At 46.9% G+C, this 16,484-nt stretch overlaps 1 protein-coding gene across 2 annotated transcripts in view; it reads right to left on the bottom strand.

The window, feature by feature from the left end:
- Positions 1 to 1,585: 1,585 nt before the first annotated feature.
- Positions 1,586 to 16,484, bottom strand: part of LOC104060487 (SLAIN motif-containing protein-like) — a 28,438-nt gene continuing 13,539 nt past the window's right edge. The window contains exons 3-9 of one of the 2 annotated variants that reach the window (XM_054075905.1): positions 13,611 to 13,747; positions 10,764 to 10,913; positions 5,851 to 5,991; positions 4,191 to 4,508; positions 3,870 to 4,007; positions 3,259 to 3,577; positions 1,586 to 2,728 (exon numbers count right to left, since the gene is read on the bottom strand). In XM_054075905.1, coding sequence (XP_053931880.1) covers positions 2,662 to 2,728; positions 3,259 to 3,577; positions 3,870 to 4,007; positions 4,191 to 4,508; positions 5,851 to 5,991; positions 10,764 to 10,913; positions 13,611 to 13,747 — 1,270 coding nt within the window. In that variant the 3' untranslated portion in view covers positions 1,586 to 2,661. The remainder of the gene's footprint in view (positions 2,729 to 3,258; positions 3,578 to 3,869; positions 4,008 to 4,190; positions 4,509 to 5,850; positions 5,992 to 10,763; positions 10,914 to 13,610; positions 13,748 to 16,484) is intronic. The other variant, XM_054075906.1, reaches the window with a different exon arrangement.

Raw genomic sequence — 16,484 nt, 5'->3', positions numbered from 1 at the left:
CTCCAGTTCCACCCCTGCCATGGGCAGGGACATCTCCCACTGGATCAGGTGGATCAAAGCCCCATCCAACCTGGCCTTGAACCCCTCCAGGGATGGGGCAGCCACCACTGCTCTGGGCAACCTGGGCCAGGGCCTCCCGCCGCCTCACAGCAAAACATTTCTCCCTAAGATCTCATCTTAATCTCCCCTCTTGCAGCTCAAAACCATCCCTCCTCCTATTCTCCCTGCACTCCCTGATCAAGAGCCCCTCTCCAGCTTTCCTGGAGCACCTTTCATCAGCTGCTCTAAGGTCTCCCTGCAGCCTTCTCTTCTCCAGGCTGAACAACTCCAACCCTCTCAGCCTGTCCTCATACAGGAGGTGCTCCAGCCCTCGGATCATCTCCATGGCCTCCTGTGGGCTCACTCCAACAGCTCCATGTCCTTCCTGTGCTGAGGACTCCAGAACTGCTGCTCTAAGGTCTCCCTGCAGCCTCCTCTTCTCCAGACTGAACAACCCAAACATCACCTGCCTTAACTGCAATGTAACTGCAAATGATGTGATCTTCTCCAGAAATGTTTAATGCCAGGTAAAGAAAAAAACCTCAGTTAACTCCCCCCCAAGCAGCATCCACTGCCTCAGCTGAGGAGGCTGCAGAGAAATGCCTTTCCTGGAAAACACAACTCCAACCTTGGCCTGTAGGCCCCAGTGAAGACCAAAGCACACAAACAATGAAGAAACCAAACCCAAGCATTGCTACTCTTTTCTCTTTCTGTACACTGGGAAGATAAAACAAGCTCAGTGTGAGCAGGTGCCAACTTTTCCACCTCACAGAAGCATTAGGAAAGAACCACCTCTGTAAAGGAAAAGCAAGGCCATAAACATGGAAAGCACGACTGGGGGGAGGCAGAAGCCTAGTTGTGTAAAACCAGTTGTCCCTGGCATTTTCACCTGTGGGAGGAAGGGGTTTCTATTCAGAGAATAGAATGGCTCCAATTCAGTCTCGTCTGGGTGCTCAGAACAAGTCCCTTCCTCTTTGCCCTTTCAACATGGTGTACAAAGCTGCTCTGAAGTACATGAGGGTCCTTTCAGCTTCAGGAAAATAACAGCATACAGAGACAGGTGGAGTTTGCAGAAAAACACGGGTACTCATTCGAATGAGCAAACAACATGCAAGGATGAAACCCTTGCTCCCAGTCACCAGCTTACGGCTGTGCCAGGCGCCGAACCCAGCCCCGGTCTCCCAGCAATGCGATACCAGACTGTCTCCTCCTCGTTTTCTTTTCTAAAGCAAACCTGATGGAAACGGCGATCCCTGCTGGGCAGAATTCTGCAGCGCTGTGAGTGGCAAACCTGGTTTCCCAGATTTCCTTCTGCTGAGGCCAATTGTGCATGTTCTCCTAGAAAAGACAGGAACTGTGAATCAAGTTTTCTTTTCCTAACAGCCACCTCATTTTTATGAGATCCAGGAGATTAAAGGTAAATAGCAATCCTTGCATCATAAGAGACTCCCTCTGAAGCCCTGTTTCCCTGTGAAGCGCTTTAAGAGCAGAAGCAGGCGTTGGTGTGGCTCAACCTGTCATGAAAAGCCTCATTCCCAGCACAAAAACCACTCGGAAGTCAGGGTCAGTGTTTGAATAAAGCAGATCTATTTCAGCACCATAACGTTTTATTAAACTACACTATCAAAATCACATTGATGGCAGGGAGAACATTGCTATCAGTGCATATTTCCTGGACTAAGACTTTCTTCAGAGCATCCAGCACTGGCTGAGGAAAAGGACACTGGAACGGAATCCTTCAGAGCCAAAGAGACAGTACAAAACTTCTACAAAAATGGGGGCACTGAGGGACTCGCTGAAAGAGCTCGAAGGGAAACACTTCAAGTCATATCCATTGGGGGGTTGTTAAAAAGATAACAGTTAACGGCTGTTTGTAAACTTCCTCATCCGAGATGTGAGGATGCTGACAAACAGCAGGTTTTGAACAGCACCTCTGTCCCTGCTCACACACCCACACAAATATTGTGTGCTGCTCCTTCACTTGTGAACTGTGACGCACACGCTTGAATACAACACCTCAAAGTGTTCTACAGTTATAAAAACCGGCTCCAACTCCTCGAACAAACAATAAAAAGTAGCAGAAATACATTCTATACAAAGTAAAAAAAACAACCAAACCCAAACAGCTGAGTTCCAGACAAACAGTCGAATACAACAGTAAAAAGTCTTACTTCTACCTATAGAGCTATTCCTAGTCTCCCCGAGCCACTGCTATGCAAACTCTGTATCAACAGCTCAAAGCTGCTTTCTGGCGCCAACAAGACGCCCAGCGAGCATCCTCAGGAGCCGGTCACATACAAAGTTCTCTGTGACAAACCATCCCAAGGGCTGCACGCGGAGGTTTGTATGGAATAAGGCTATTTCCAGTCTTCGTGTGAAGACCTGTATTCCAATAAGGTGTTGAACCATGGAAAGGCAGTGAAGAGGTCATCTCTGCCGCCCCTGAGAGGTCTGGCTCTTGGCAGAAGAGCAGAGGCTGAGGATAGCTGGCCTTCATGGGAGAGGAACTATGTACATAGTCCGCAGGGTGATGGGTCTTCGTTTTCAAGTAAGGTTCTCGTGCCCAGCCAGCTGGGGGTCTGCTTCGCAGAGGCATCGGGAGTGCATCTGCGCTTTGGGGCCTCAGTAACACCCCTCCTTCCAGGAATCATCCTCGGTGGCCTGAGGGGTCTGTGCTGAGTGAAGAAACCTGGTTCGAGAGAGAAAAAAAGGTAACCAAGAGTTACATGCAGCCAAGTCCCCAGTGATCCACCGAGAGACGCCTGACGGGCAGCTGAGTTTCAGTTTATGGTTTTGATAACATCCACATCTGCCACCTCAGTGCCGGCTGCATCACACCGTGCAGCGGCACACCCCGGGCACAGCAGAACGGAGCTCTCAAGAGGTTTCCTCACCCAGAGCTGCTGAGTCCTAGCCTGTCAGTTCGTACACGTACTCACAGAACCAAACTGCTGTGGTATTTAGAGGAACTGCGACCTTTTGCTCCTTAACTGGGGGCAAAGTACTTAATATCCATGGATCTTACGGCAAAGCACTGCCCTCTTCTCAGGGCTCCCTACCACAACTGAAGTTAATCAGCAGCTCTGCCCCACCTCAATCCCCGCGGCAAGCTTTTAAACAGAAGATGAGAAGATTAAATTCACTTGATAAAAAAGCATTTCTAATGGGCAAGATAAAAACAGACATTCAAGCCTGTGAGGCCCCAAGCCTTGCCCTTACCTCCTAGAGGGCAGTGATGCTTTGCTCTTGGGCACCGAGGTTCCTCCAACAGACGCGCGTGCTCTAATGGCTGAGGTTTTTGCCACAGTGACCATGTTACTGCTTCTGGTAGTGCAACTGCTGCTGGAAGAGCTGGTACTGAGCGAGGATGCCTGCGGTTTTCGAACTCCACTAACAGGACTGGTGTAACTGCAGGCTTTTACAGGCTGCCTGGCTGTTAACAGGGAGTTTGTGCACGACCCCGCTTTCACCGGCTGTCGCACCGTTAAGGGAGACTGCCCAGCACTGGAGGAATACCTGAGCTTACTGGGAGCCAGACCTAGACACAGAACAATAACAGAAAAACACAGTTGGCAACAGGATTTTAAGAACACTTCAGGATATCGGGCCTCAGGTTTAGTCAGACAGGTTAAACGGACAAAAGGAACTGGTGCTTGCCCCATCCCCAAAGGTGTTCCAGACCAGGCTGAATAGGGCTTTGAGCCCCTTGATCCAGTGGGAGGTGTCCCTGCCCATGGCACGGGGTTGGAGCGGCTTTGAGGTCCTTTCCAACCCAAACTATTCCATGATTCTACAACTGCAGCGGTGCATATAGAAGCCGTTGCACTGACCTGCTGACCGCTGCTGGGTTCTTGGAATTCGACTGCTTGGCACCTGCAGATCTGACTCCAAGCTCCGACTGCTCCTTACAGACTCCAGAGTTCGAAGGCTCGTCCTGGCCAGGTTGGGCATGCTGTGGCGCATCTCCTCTGAAAGCAAGAGCAGATCATCTGTGCGCTGCCAGGAGCGGCAACAAACACGTGCAAAGCTTTGGACTCTTGTAAAAAAAAGTACTTAGAAGTAGACAAGTCCATAGCTTCCGTTAAATAACACTACTGAAATGCAGGCATCAGAAGTATTGTCACTCACAACGAAGCTCACAACCACCCTACCTTCGCTGTTCGCATACTTGAGCCGGTCTTGCATCGGACTTGGCACAGATCTCCTGGGGGGACGGATGCGGGAAGTAGATGACCTCCCATAATCTGCACTGGAAGAAGGGGACTGACACCGGGGCGAGCTGAGCGGAGACGGCGAGTATCTGTGAGCACTGCGGTATGACAGGGAACAGTCATAGTCATCCTCATCCTCGAGGCTGTACGTGTCAAACTCCTGGTCGCTGTAGGTGCCTCTTCGCAGGGAGTGAAGGGAGGCACTGGAACTGCGACGCGATACAGACGCAGAGCTAGAGGCACAGTCCTGGCGGAGGCCTGGAGGGAAAGGAAACACAGTTCAAAGTCAGCGGACTTTAAAAGAGAAAATCCAGCTACAACACAGATTCAGAATCAATGTTTTAATCAGCGATCTGTTTAAACTTGGAAGGAGAACCAGGTTAGTAACTCTCTACTGAAGATGCTCATAGCTCTGAATTGGAACAGCATCACCCATTAAATCAGTGCTGCTTACTTAGAGCGAAGAGCCCATATCAAAATTGACCTGGATTCCTCCTTATGGCACACACACACAAAGCTGTGATTGTGGACTGTTTTTACCACGTCATCTCTGTTACACTAACATGGGAAAGGGGTCTAACTTACAGTATGAATGTTTAAGTTCCACTACTTGCACACTCAGCAGGATTTCAACACGTGTGAACTTCTGCCCCAAGTGAAAACACACCAGCTTTTCACAGACATCTACAGCATCTACCTGTCACATTATGTGTCCTCCTCCAACTTAACACCTCCATGTAAGTCTTCTGCCTAACCAACCTAACCAAATACAAACAACTTTGTAGAATCATAGAATGGTTTGTGTTGGAAGGGACCTCAAAGTCCATCCAGTTCTACCCCCTGCCATGGGCAGGGACACCTCCCACTGGATCAGGGGGATTAAAGCCCCATCCAACCTGGCCTTGAACACCTCCAGGGATGGGGCAGCCACCTGGGCAGCCTGGGCCAGGGCCTCCCCACCCTCATAGCATAACATTTCTCCCTGAGATCTCATCTCAATCTCCCCTCCTCCAGCTTGTTCCCCCTCGTCCTATCCCTGCCCTCCCTGATCAAGAGCCCCTCCACAGCTTTCCTGGAGCCGCTTTCAGGACTGGAGGTTGCTCTAAGGTGTCCCCACAGCTTTCTCTTCTTCAGGCTGAACAATCCCAACTCTCTCAGCCTGTCCTCGTACAGGAGGTGCTCCAGCCCTTAGGTCATATCCGTGGCCTCCTCTGGACTCGCTCCAACAGCTTGCTTGTCCCACTGCTTGGGATGCAGCCCAGGATACGACTGGTTTCTGAGCTGAGAGCACATGCTGCTGGCTCTTCAGGACTACTTTCTGAGTATGTGTTAAAGGGCACTTAGATATTTACAAAGCAGGGTGGGTAACACTTTCGACTACCCTCCTTAGATAAGAGGTGTCACCTGAGGGATGTCACACAGCTGCTAAGTTTGGGCGCCAGCTTGATCCCTGCATTTTTAAAGGGAAGCTTCTGCAAATCACAAACATTTCAACTGAACTTTCACATTATTTTCTTTGTTGGAGAGAGAACAGTTGGAATCCACCTGCATTCCCCTACGATTCTAAAATCCTAATGCAAAGGAGGTGGCTGTCACGTACTTTCTTCCTGAAGGCGTGCCATGACCTGGACGTCAGTCAAGTCCTGCAGTTTATATCCCATGGAGATGGAGTCGTCAGAGGTGCTCAGCTCACTGTCCACAGATGACTGGGAGCTGAGTGCAGAATGCATGCTCAGGTAGCCTTCAGGAGGGAGGAACAGAAATAGCATTCAAACATCCACACACAAAATAGGAATGAGCAGCAGAGTATTTATTCCTGTAACAACATCAGTTACGAAACTAAGGTATGGTTGTTAGAAATAATGAAGAAGTCAGAAACTATGTGACAACACAATGCTCAGTATCCTAAACTGCAGTTTTCAGGAGGCAGAAGGTCTTTGGGCAGGGAAAAAACTGTGGACTTCCATCTGGAAAGTGGCAAAGCGATGCCTGGTCATTCCAAGCTTAGAAACATGCTTTAAAAGGTCCGTGTAGTTTCTGCCTCTTTTGAGAAAGGGGCAACCACTGATCTAGATGTTAAGCAGCAAAGTTACACACAGTCCTTGCCACAGCGCTGGTGAGCATTCATGGGAGTAGAAGGATCCAAGTGGCCTTTAGCGTGCAGGACCTCAAACACCAGTCATGCACTCTGCTTACGCCATGTGGCGTTTACACTAGGCTGCCTCCTCCCCATTCCTGAGGTTTATCCATTGTTTTTCCTCTCATCACAACCCAAACACTCTCTACTGGTGAAGGACATCTCTTATTCACACTGCAGGGCATAAAAAACAAACTGGAAGGATCTTTCCACAAGTCACACATTAGGAAGAAGAACAAATCATTTTCCTTTTGAGTAATAATAAAAATATCATCATAATCATCATCAAGTGCATCTTTTACCTGTCAGTCCTTTCTCTTAAGTCAAGCAAGGCAGTATTTGCCATGGTACAAGCGTACTGCCACTCGCTACTGGAAAGCAGAAAAGGGAAATGGGAACAAGTCACGCAGCTTCGAAGCTATCCTGATCCTTGTCCTTCTTGAGCAGCAGGCCAGTAAGCAGCCCTCTGCACAGGGATGCGGGATCACAGCTGCCTTTGGGTCTCCTCAGGCTTTGCTCTGCCTGGCCTTGGGTTGACTGTTACAAGGTCCAAGGCTCAGTATCCCCTTGCAGTCAGCTTCTCATGATCCACAGAGGGCATGCAGAGGCAGGTGAGGAGAGGAGAAGCTCATGATTGTTCCATCAATGCGAATTTGGGTTCAGGGTGGTGCCTCAGAGGGAGCACAGAATGGTGAGCATCCCTGAATTCCCTTTTTCCAATTTGTAACTGTCATACTGCTTTGTGTTAGCAAAAAAAAATTAAACCAAAACAACCTCCAAACCCACATTATTAGAAAACCTTTTAGGAACACAGAAAAATGAGTGAATGTAAAACCTCTGCAGGGCAAATGTGCCACGTGTCACATGTCACAAAATACCGTAATATCCACAGAATCAAAGAATGAGTTGAGTTGGAAGGGACCTCAAAGCCCATACAGTTCCACCCCTGCCATGGGCAGGGACACCTCCCACTGGACCAGGGGGATCAAAGCCCCACCCAACCTGGCCTTGAACACCTCCAGGGATGGGGCAGCCACCACTGCTCTGGGAAACCTGGGCCAGGGCCTCCCCACCCTCACAGCAAAACATTTCTCCCTAAGATCATCTCCCCTCTTCCAGCACAAAACCATTCCCCTCGTCCTGTCCCTACCCTCCCTGATCAACAACCCCTCCCCAGCTTTCCTGGAGCCTCTTAAGGACTGGAAGCTGCTCTAAGGTCTCCCTACAGCCTTCTCTTCTCCAGGCTAAACATGCTCCTAGAACAATTAGGATAATATGCTCCCAGCATAACTGCCCCTCAAACACTGGCACACAGACATGTAACTTACGGTGCTATTTTTGGAGAGAGTACATTGTTACCTTAAATTAATTCCTGACAAGGCCATCAGTACCATATAGATTTAGACTCATAAAATAAAATGGTCACAATCTGACAGAAGACCAGAGGAAGCCAGCAGATATGGAAGAGCCTGTGAGAGCACTTAACATCACTTTCCACTAGAGTGGGCCTAACAAACAAAAAACCTGCTCAAGTATGAGATTCAAAATCATCAATAAAAAGCCTCATGTAGGCTGTGGCACGCCAGCCGGTAACTCAGGAATAGAAGTTGGCCTCCCAAGGCATCCACACAATGTGATTCACTGCTGATTTCAGCTATAGCTCAGGCAGGTTTGCCCACAGTGTTTGAAGGCAGTGCTGTGACTGAAAAGCTCTCAACAATGACGCCAGTAATTTTGTCTGTTCTCAGCAAAATATCTAAGGACCACTACTGAGCAACACTTTGAATGGCCTGGGCCAGAAGGGACCCAACAAAGATCATCAAGGTCAACCCCAACATTCACACCATGGGGCTGAGGGCCTTGGCCAAACGCTTCTGCAATATTGTCAGGCTCAGTGCCATGAATGCTTCCCTGGGAGCTGTTCCAGTGCTCCACCACCCTCCAGAGGAGGAACCTTGTCCTCATGTCCAACCTAACCTTCCCCTGGCACATCTTCCTGCCATTCCCTCGGGTCCTGTCCTTGGTGGCCAGAGAGAAGAGCTCAGCACCTGCTCCTCCTCTTCCCCTGGTGAGGAAGCTGCAAAGCGGAATGAGGTCTCCTCTCAATCTCCTCTTGTCCAGGCTGAACACACCAAGTGACTTCAGCCACTCCTCACACTCCTCCCTAAACCCTTCCCCAACTCCATGCCCTTCTCTGGATGCTCTCCAGTAGCTTTAGACCCTTTTTATTCTGTGGCACTCAAAACTGCCCCCAGTGCTCAACATGGAGCTGTCCCAGTGCAGAGCACTGTCCCTTCTGTCAGGAAAATAGTAGGTTCCCAATTGTATTTAGTCACCTAGTTTTGAACAGAAGCCACCGATGACCTGGAAAACACACCTTTGAAGAGCGTGCATAGAATGAATTTCCCACATGGACACTGAGCATGCTGCTCTGTACCAGTAGGCTTTAAACCCCTCATCTGAGGAGGTGAAAAGCTTTTCCAGTTTCACAGTGCTTCTGTAACCCAGCGGCTGCGGCACACAGGGTGCAGCTGTGCTCGTGTGTGTCACACAAGCACGGTTCCCGCTCAGCCCCCTCCTGCGCTATGCCTGCAGGGCTGCATTAACCTAATGCCACCTCTTCCCTTCGGGTGTCATGAGAAGGCACTGTAAGCAGGGGGAATAAAGCCACCGGAGGAGGGATTGCACCGCTTGGGTGTGCTATAAAGAATAAGCATGGATTTCCTGCTGTAACACCTTCTTTAATACTAAAAACTGTTTACTCGTTAAAAAGCAAGGTTCCCAGTTCAGCTGGGTGTGTTTAGTTTGTCTCATTTCAGACTGCAGGGCTGTACAGAAACAGCTAAGTAAGGAAAGAAAAACATTCGCCTTCTTTCATCAGTAAGGACTCTTGTGGCTCAACACTACAAAAGGAACCGATTATGGGTTTCATTACAGAAACTTCAAAATATAGCACATCTGGATTCTGTAAAGAGATACTCTGTTTAGTTTTTAAGGGAGGTTACTGTTAAATGTTTCATTTGAGCAGCAGAGCTCTGTAACTCTTAGAAATAAGATAAGACTGGAGACAATCAAGCTGACCTTAAACTCACATTCACACGCAAGGGCAGAGCCACCCAGCAGATGGAAGGGAACTCTCTCACACAATCCCACACAGACAAAACCTGTTCTGTGCTTGGCTTTTGATGTTGTGATCCTGACAGCTTCAGCAGAGCGCATGGAGAACCCAGGAATGGCAAAGACACTTGGGTTTCACACCATTTCTGTGTGAAAAGGGGTCAGGCAGCCAGATCGCCAACCAACCTAACAGCAGGAACTAGGAACTGGTTGAGAGATTTCTCCCTGCAGAATTCAGCTTGCAAAAATAATCAGTGGTAGGTGCATACTTTTGTTTATGAAACAGAGAAGTGTTTGTTTCTATTTACAGCAGAAATCCAGCTAAAGCAAACCTGCAGCTGGGAAAACATCCACACACAACACTTTATTTTCCCTAAAAGAGGTTCATTTAGCATCAAGTCTCAAGCCAGAAACTGTTAAACATGCTTTCTGGTGTTAAACATGCACATTATGATACAGCAATTGCCACAAAAAAACCCCAACCAAATCCAGGAAGACTCTGATAATAAAGCCAAGGGGCAAGGTATTTGTACTAGGATAAACGGAGGATGCATTAAGGATAAATGGAGCTCCGGAAAGTGGACTCCTCAGGCAGCAGCTTAAATGCCAAGGCAGGCCTGAGGCCAAGCCATTTAGAAGCTGCATCATCCATGCCTACAAATCCCGGCTGCTAACAAGGATTTTGTACAAGTTGCCCCCAAGGTAGGAAATCTTACTCCAAACACAATTAAGTCTGATGGAAAGCTTCTGTTATCCTGTGTTTATCTACCCGCTCAGCCCATTTAAAGGCACATCCTGGAGACTATATGTTCTGTCATACAGCACGAGGCTTCTTTCTGCTGCCTACGTTAATCAATACTTTGAAAAGAAACTTCACAAACTCTCAAGCCTCAAAAGTGAACCCGAGTAACTTCATGAAGTTAGCCCCTATAAACGATAACATCAGTCTAGAGCAACAGTCTTTTTGCCTCACTGGTCATTTTCTATTTCAAGTCACTTAAAATTAGTACAATTTATAGATATATAAATAAAGTTATAAAAAAAAAAAAAACAAAACTGGGAGATAACTACAACCCATTTAGAATGCAAGGAGGTCTTCTCCCCAGATGAAACCCATATCAGTAAATGAGCAAATCAAAAGGAGACAATCCCATGCGTGGACTTGCATCTCTTAATGCCTTTCTTTTTGTATGTCATTTAGTCATACTCCTTGCATTTTAAACACGGCAGGTTCGCACTGCTCTACTGACGTGCCATACCTGAGCTGCCACAGGTTAGTAGTGCTTTGTTAGTCGATTTGAGATGCCCGGGAGAGTTTAGTGCATTGCTAGAGGAGCCTGGCTCTGTATTCAAGTTATGTGCGCTTGGTGATGCCAGCGGACTGCAATACAGGTTTTTCCACCTACTGGCTAGAAGGAAAAATACAAAAAAGCCAAAAAGGTTAGCAAATTATTTTTAAAAACAAAGAGCATCAGATCAAACAGGATTAAATATTGTAACAGATGTACTTCGAACAAGACATCCCGATGGTGTCAGTTCAAAGATGTAGTAAGCAAAGCAGAGCCTGCTGCCTTGCTCACCCTTCCCTTTCACTTGTTTTGTCACTTTTGAAGAATTCCAAAGATAACTACTAATAAACTTGGCTTTAGGAAGTCAGATGTACAGAAGGAAGCCGTACATCTCTGAAAACTGCAGTGCTGGCCTTCAAAGATGACTGCTTTTATAAAGATCTCTCAATTCTAACACCTCCATCTTCATTTTAAAGAGTGCCACTGAACTTCACGTTTACACACGTGTTATTTTGAATTTTTAACTCTAGAATCCAAACAGGATTAAACCACAGAAGTAAGGAGAGCAAATTAATCTGAAAACCCAGCATTCTGAGTTATTGATTCAGTCCAGACTTGCGTGCAAGTTATTAAAACAATCAAAGCAGCCAGGTAGCAAAATTCAATGCATCCATGCTTACTGAGGCTGGAAATAAGCAGTGACAATGCTAAGAAAAAGACTCGGTCTGTGATCTGTAGATATTCAAGGGGCTGCTGAACTGCCCAGCAAATCCTCATCACTGAGAGAACAGCAGCTAAGAAAACAGAATCATGGAATCAGAGAATGGTTTGGGTTGGAAGGGACCTCAAAGCCCACACAGTTCCACCCCCTGCAATGGGCAGGGACACGTCCCACCGGACCAGGTTGCTCCAAGCCCCATCCAACCTGGCCTACAACACCTGAGAGATGGGGCAGCCACCCCTGCTCTGGGCAACCTGGGCCAGTGAATAATGAAGATTCATTAGATAAATAATTTTCTTTTTTTACTTCTCATCCAAATATAAAGTCAGACTATTTTAGTTAAAAAAGACTAACACAGTACAACTAAAGCCTGATACATTTGTAACAAAGCAGAGTTAATCAAACAAATCTTCATTCAAACGTTTAGGCGCAGATGGCTTAGAGCATTAAATGAAGTTTGTTCTCCAACTACATGCAGTTATCTCAAATCAGGAATTTCAAGGCTGAAAAATAAGCCTGATTACTGCAGTGCAAAAACACTCTTAGTATGAAAAGATAAGAAAAAGGCAAAACAAAGCAGTGGCGCCTCAGCCTCCACATCACTGAGGTCAAACTGAAATCAGATTGTGTTAGCACTGCAGACAGAGCCAGCGCATGCAAACCCTGAGCAAACAGCTCTTATACCCAACTGGGCCTGCATTTCCAACAGGTAAGAACATCACTGAACTTCAAACACTAATTCTCTCAGAAACGTCACTTTTTCAAGAACTGTTAACCACTGCTTCCACATTTACATGATCGTGAGAGGCTGTAAGACCTCCTGCTCTGCACTGCTTTTCTGTGATGAGCTGTTAGAAGAGAGTAACACAGCTCCTCAACCCTCCAGCCACAGGGTGAGCACAGCTGCCAACAGCAGAAAGCTGTGGCCATCAGCAGTTCAGGCCATCAGCAGAATTCATTTGAAAAGCTGAAGGTAGGCGTTGGACTGAGATGATCTGTAAGTTCCCTTTCAATCCAACTGCCTGTGTGACTCTGGGACATGCAGATGGATTCCAGGTGAGGGACTACGTAGAAATAGAACAACCTTCTCAGGTTTGTAGCAGTGTACACCATGCATCTCCTCTAACAGCGCTGGCACCAGAGGTAATCCTAAATAAATACTTCTGTGCTTGGAAAAAAGGACAGCACACCCATAACTGCCAGAGCCCAGAACACGGATGATGGTGGTGGTACACAACAGCTGGACAGAACGCTCTGTCACCTTTCTGTTTCAGACAGATGGAGGAAGGGTTTTTTTCCCCACAGCTGAAAGCCACCATAAAGGGCATGATAAAACAAGAAGAAAAACGAGGTTTCCAAGTGACATCATTTCTTCAAGTTAGATTTGCATGTTTCATTATTAGAATCTTTTAGCATCAGGCAACTGTTTTATCCATTTAATACTGCTAATGGTACGGACAGGCATCAACACAGTAAGGTGCACCCTGGGGTAAATATTCAAGGTAATAGGGTAAGGACACTCAACACTACTTGAACTTTTTATACAAAAAAGCTGCAATAGCTGTTTCATATGATTCCTTCCCCAACTCCCTAGAAGCACACCTTTTCCTCTCTGTAGTTTTACATTAAAGATGTTTAAATATTTTTTAAAAGTCAATTAGGAGACTGAAAAGACACAGTTCAGTGTTTAGGCTCTGAATGTGTTTTAAAAAACCAGAAAGCAAGGTGGTCCATTTGGCAATCAATTAGAACTACCTGTATTTGCATCTTAAAAAACACAGAGGCAAAACATGCACTGGGGTTTGTTTTGCTCATTATTTGTAATTACCACTGTTCTCTTACTGCTTACTAAATTCTCTCTTACCTTCAGCAGCTGAAGCATCATCACTGTAAACCGAAAGCAGGGAGGTTTTATTCAGTGACAAACAGGGCTGTACAAACAGGCGCCAAACTGGAAGCACCGTCCCTGCAGATGTTCTCCCACTACAGTGACCACAAACCTCGGGTCCCCCTTTGCTTAAGTATTCCTCATTAACTTAAAGTACACAGGTAGAAATAACATACACCTGAAGCAGCAAAGCTTCCACTTTACATACCTTGGTCAAGCCTGCTGATAAGGCTTCGGCAGGCTACTTCTTTTTCAGGACCAGGATTATCCAACACTTGTCGGCACCACTTGAGAGGAGAGTCCGTTTTCTCTTCTGTAACAGGTTTTCTTGGGGACATGTAGAGCCTTTGCAAGGATTGGCAGGAGACAGCGAAAACACTTATTAACTCAGAGCACGCAGCCACCCAAGTAGCATTTGCTAAAGCCAGCTAAAAGCACGCAATAAAAACGTTATCCAAATTAAACACCGGGGGAGAGGGGGAATTAAAGTTTCAATTGTATGCTACGACTCAGAAACAAAACCTACTACACGGTAGTAAAACTGCCTTAAAAGATAGCTTCACAGAGAAAGCACACGGCCTCTGCCAGGCACGGTTCAAGCCTGGGCTGGTGAATACTGCTAAGAGGGAAGTTGTTGGCATAGTTACCATCCTCCATCACCCTGTCTCTCTCTCTGTTCCTCGTCCCCCAAAATCCCCCATCACGACACAAGAGGCAGGGAGCAGGAGGTGGCTCTAACCTGAGGTTCAAGGTGACTACTGCCGGATTTCTTGTTAAAAACCCATTGGCTCTGGGTATTCCACCTGCATTCATAGAACCATAGAATCCCTAGGTTGGAAAAGACCTTTGAGATCACCAAGTCCAATCGTACCTGTCCACTAGTAAATTATATCCCTAAGCACTTCATCTGCCTGTCTTTTAAATACCTCCACGGATAGGGACTCAAATCACCTCCCTGGTCTTGAGAACCCTTTCAGTGAAGAAGTTTTTCCTAATGTCCAATCTGAACATCCCCTGGCGCAGCTTGAGGCCTTTCCCTCTCATCCTATCACCCATCACTTGGGCAAAAAGACCAACACCCACCTCTTCACAACCTCCTTTCAGGCAGTTGTATAAGGTCTCCCCTCAGCCTCCTCTTCTCTAGGCTAAATATCACCACACAGGCAGCGCCTGTCTCCTCCCTTCTCCCAGCAGCACTTGGGAGACACTGGATGAACAGTGAGAAGCCTGCTCATAGACTTCGGTGACAGACCAGGTAATTGGCATATGTAGAACATTTTCAGGCAGTTAGGAGGGATGACTGCATGCTCCCCTTCCCTTTCTTTATTGTGAAGTCAGAGGATTTCTCCCAAAGCCAAAGCTTTTGACGACTCCAACAGACCTTGCATTGGCAGTGCATCTCCATCCAGGATTAGCCTTACCTACAGATAGTTTTAATCACCTTAGAGCCTTGGATTATTTACAGCTGATCATGTCTGAAGTTCCATCTTAACCGTATTTCATAGAACCATGGGATCGTTTGGTTGGAAAAGACCTATGAGATCATTGAGCCCAACCATACCTGTTGGCTACTAAACCAGGTCTCTAAGCACCTCATATGCCTGTCTTTTAAACCCCTCCTGGGATGATGACTCCACCACTGCCTTGGGCAGCCGTTCCAGTGCCTCAAAACTCTTTCAGGGAAGGAATATTTCCTCATACCCAATCTAAATCTCCCCTGGCGCAACTTGAGGCCATTTCATTTTATCCTATCACTTGTTACTTGGGAGAACAGCCCAGCACCCACCTCACCCCAACCTCCTTTCTGGGACCTTCAGAGTGTGAGGAGGTCTCCCCTCAGCCTCCTCTTCTGCAGGCTAAACAGCCCCAGGGCCCTCAGCCACTCCTCAAAAGGTACTTCTCCGAAGGAGAAAATTCCTCTCATGAAAGGCCAAAGGACACAGGCATCAGATTGAAGAGCAACTCCAGTATTTTACTTACAGATCCCATATTTGAGTTTTTAAACTCAAAATACACCAAAAAAAAAACACCACCAAACCTTGTATTTTAGCTTCTTCACAACACATTTAGAATTTTTGTGAGGGAAAAAAAGGAAATCAGTTTTGTGTACATATAAAAGTTGAACAGCTTTTAATTCTTGCCTGTCACCTAAAGAAGAACACCCTAAGGCAGAGGGCATGAGACCTCTACCAATCGACAGCACAAGCGAGGCAGGGATGGAAACAAGAAGTGGCATCATTAACAGAATCTGCCCAAGACAATTGGCTCCCTGCACATAGCCATACGTACCTCACTTTAACCTCGGAGTTCCAGCTAAGTCATCTCGATACACAGGTGTTCAATCTATTCACTGGGCTATGAATGCATCATAGAATCACAAAGCGGTTTGGGTTGCAAGGGATCTCAAAGTTCATCCAGTTCCATCCCTCGCCATGGGCAAGGACACCCCCCACTGGATCAGGGTGATCAAAGCCCCATCCAACCTATCCTTCAACCACTGGCGTCTGTATGTGCTCTGGCTGCCTCCTACCCTCTCTTCCAGCAATAACTTCTGACACTCATGCAGCAAGGTAGGTCAAATCTTTCTGCTCCAGTTACTTTTTCTCACAGACATCTCTTATTCAGCTCACACAATGCTCTTTCCCCAACAAAACTAACATAAATTGTCAGCTGTTTTAGCAATTATCCCATTAGTCTCTGAAAACCCCTCACATTTAAAAGGCACAGAAACATACTGTGGGATTCTTAGCTGCCACAAAAGCAGTGTTTGTCCAAGATAAAACATACAATAACCTAGGATATTTAGAACATATTGGCATCAAAAGCTCAGCCTAACCTATTGCCCTGTCTCCTGTCTGGTATCCAGGGAAGGATCCATGCAGACAAGATCGATCCAAGCACTGCACCAAGGCAGCAAGCTGTCCCAGACTCCCAGGCTTTTGCAGTTTGGGACTATTGGATTCAGCAACTCTATATGCAAAGAAACCCTGCATTTTCCAGCAAAGCTATCCAATCCCTTTCTGGAATTCCTATCTGCTTTGAGCACCTACAGCACTCCACTACATCACTGAAGAATGGTGAG

The sequence above is a fragment of the Cuculus canorus genome, chromosome 10, assembly GCF_017976375.1.
Source record: "Cuculus canorus isolate bCucCan1 chromosome 10, bCucCan1.pri, whole genome shotgun sequence".
In the NCBI taxonomy this organism is placed as follows: domain Eukaryota; kingdom Metazoa; phylum Chordata; class Aves; order Cuculiformes; family Cuculidae; genus Cuculus; species Cuculus canorus.
The sequence above is the reverse complement of the archived record's forward strand: the minus strand, read 5'-3'. Positions and strand labels throughout refer to the sequence as shown.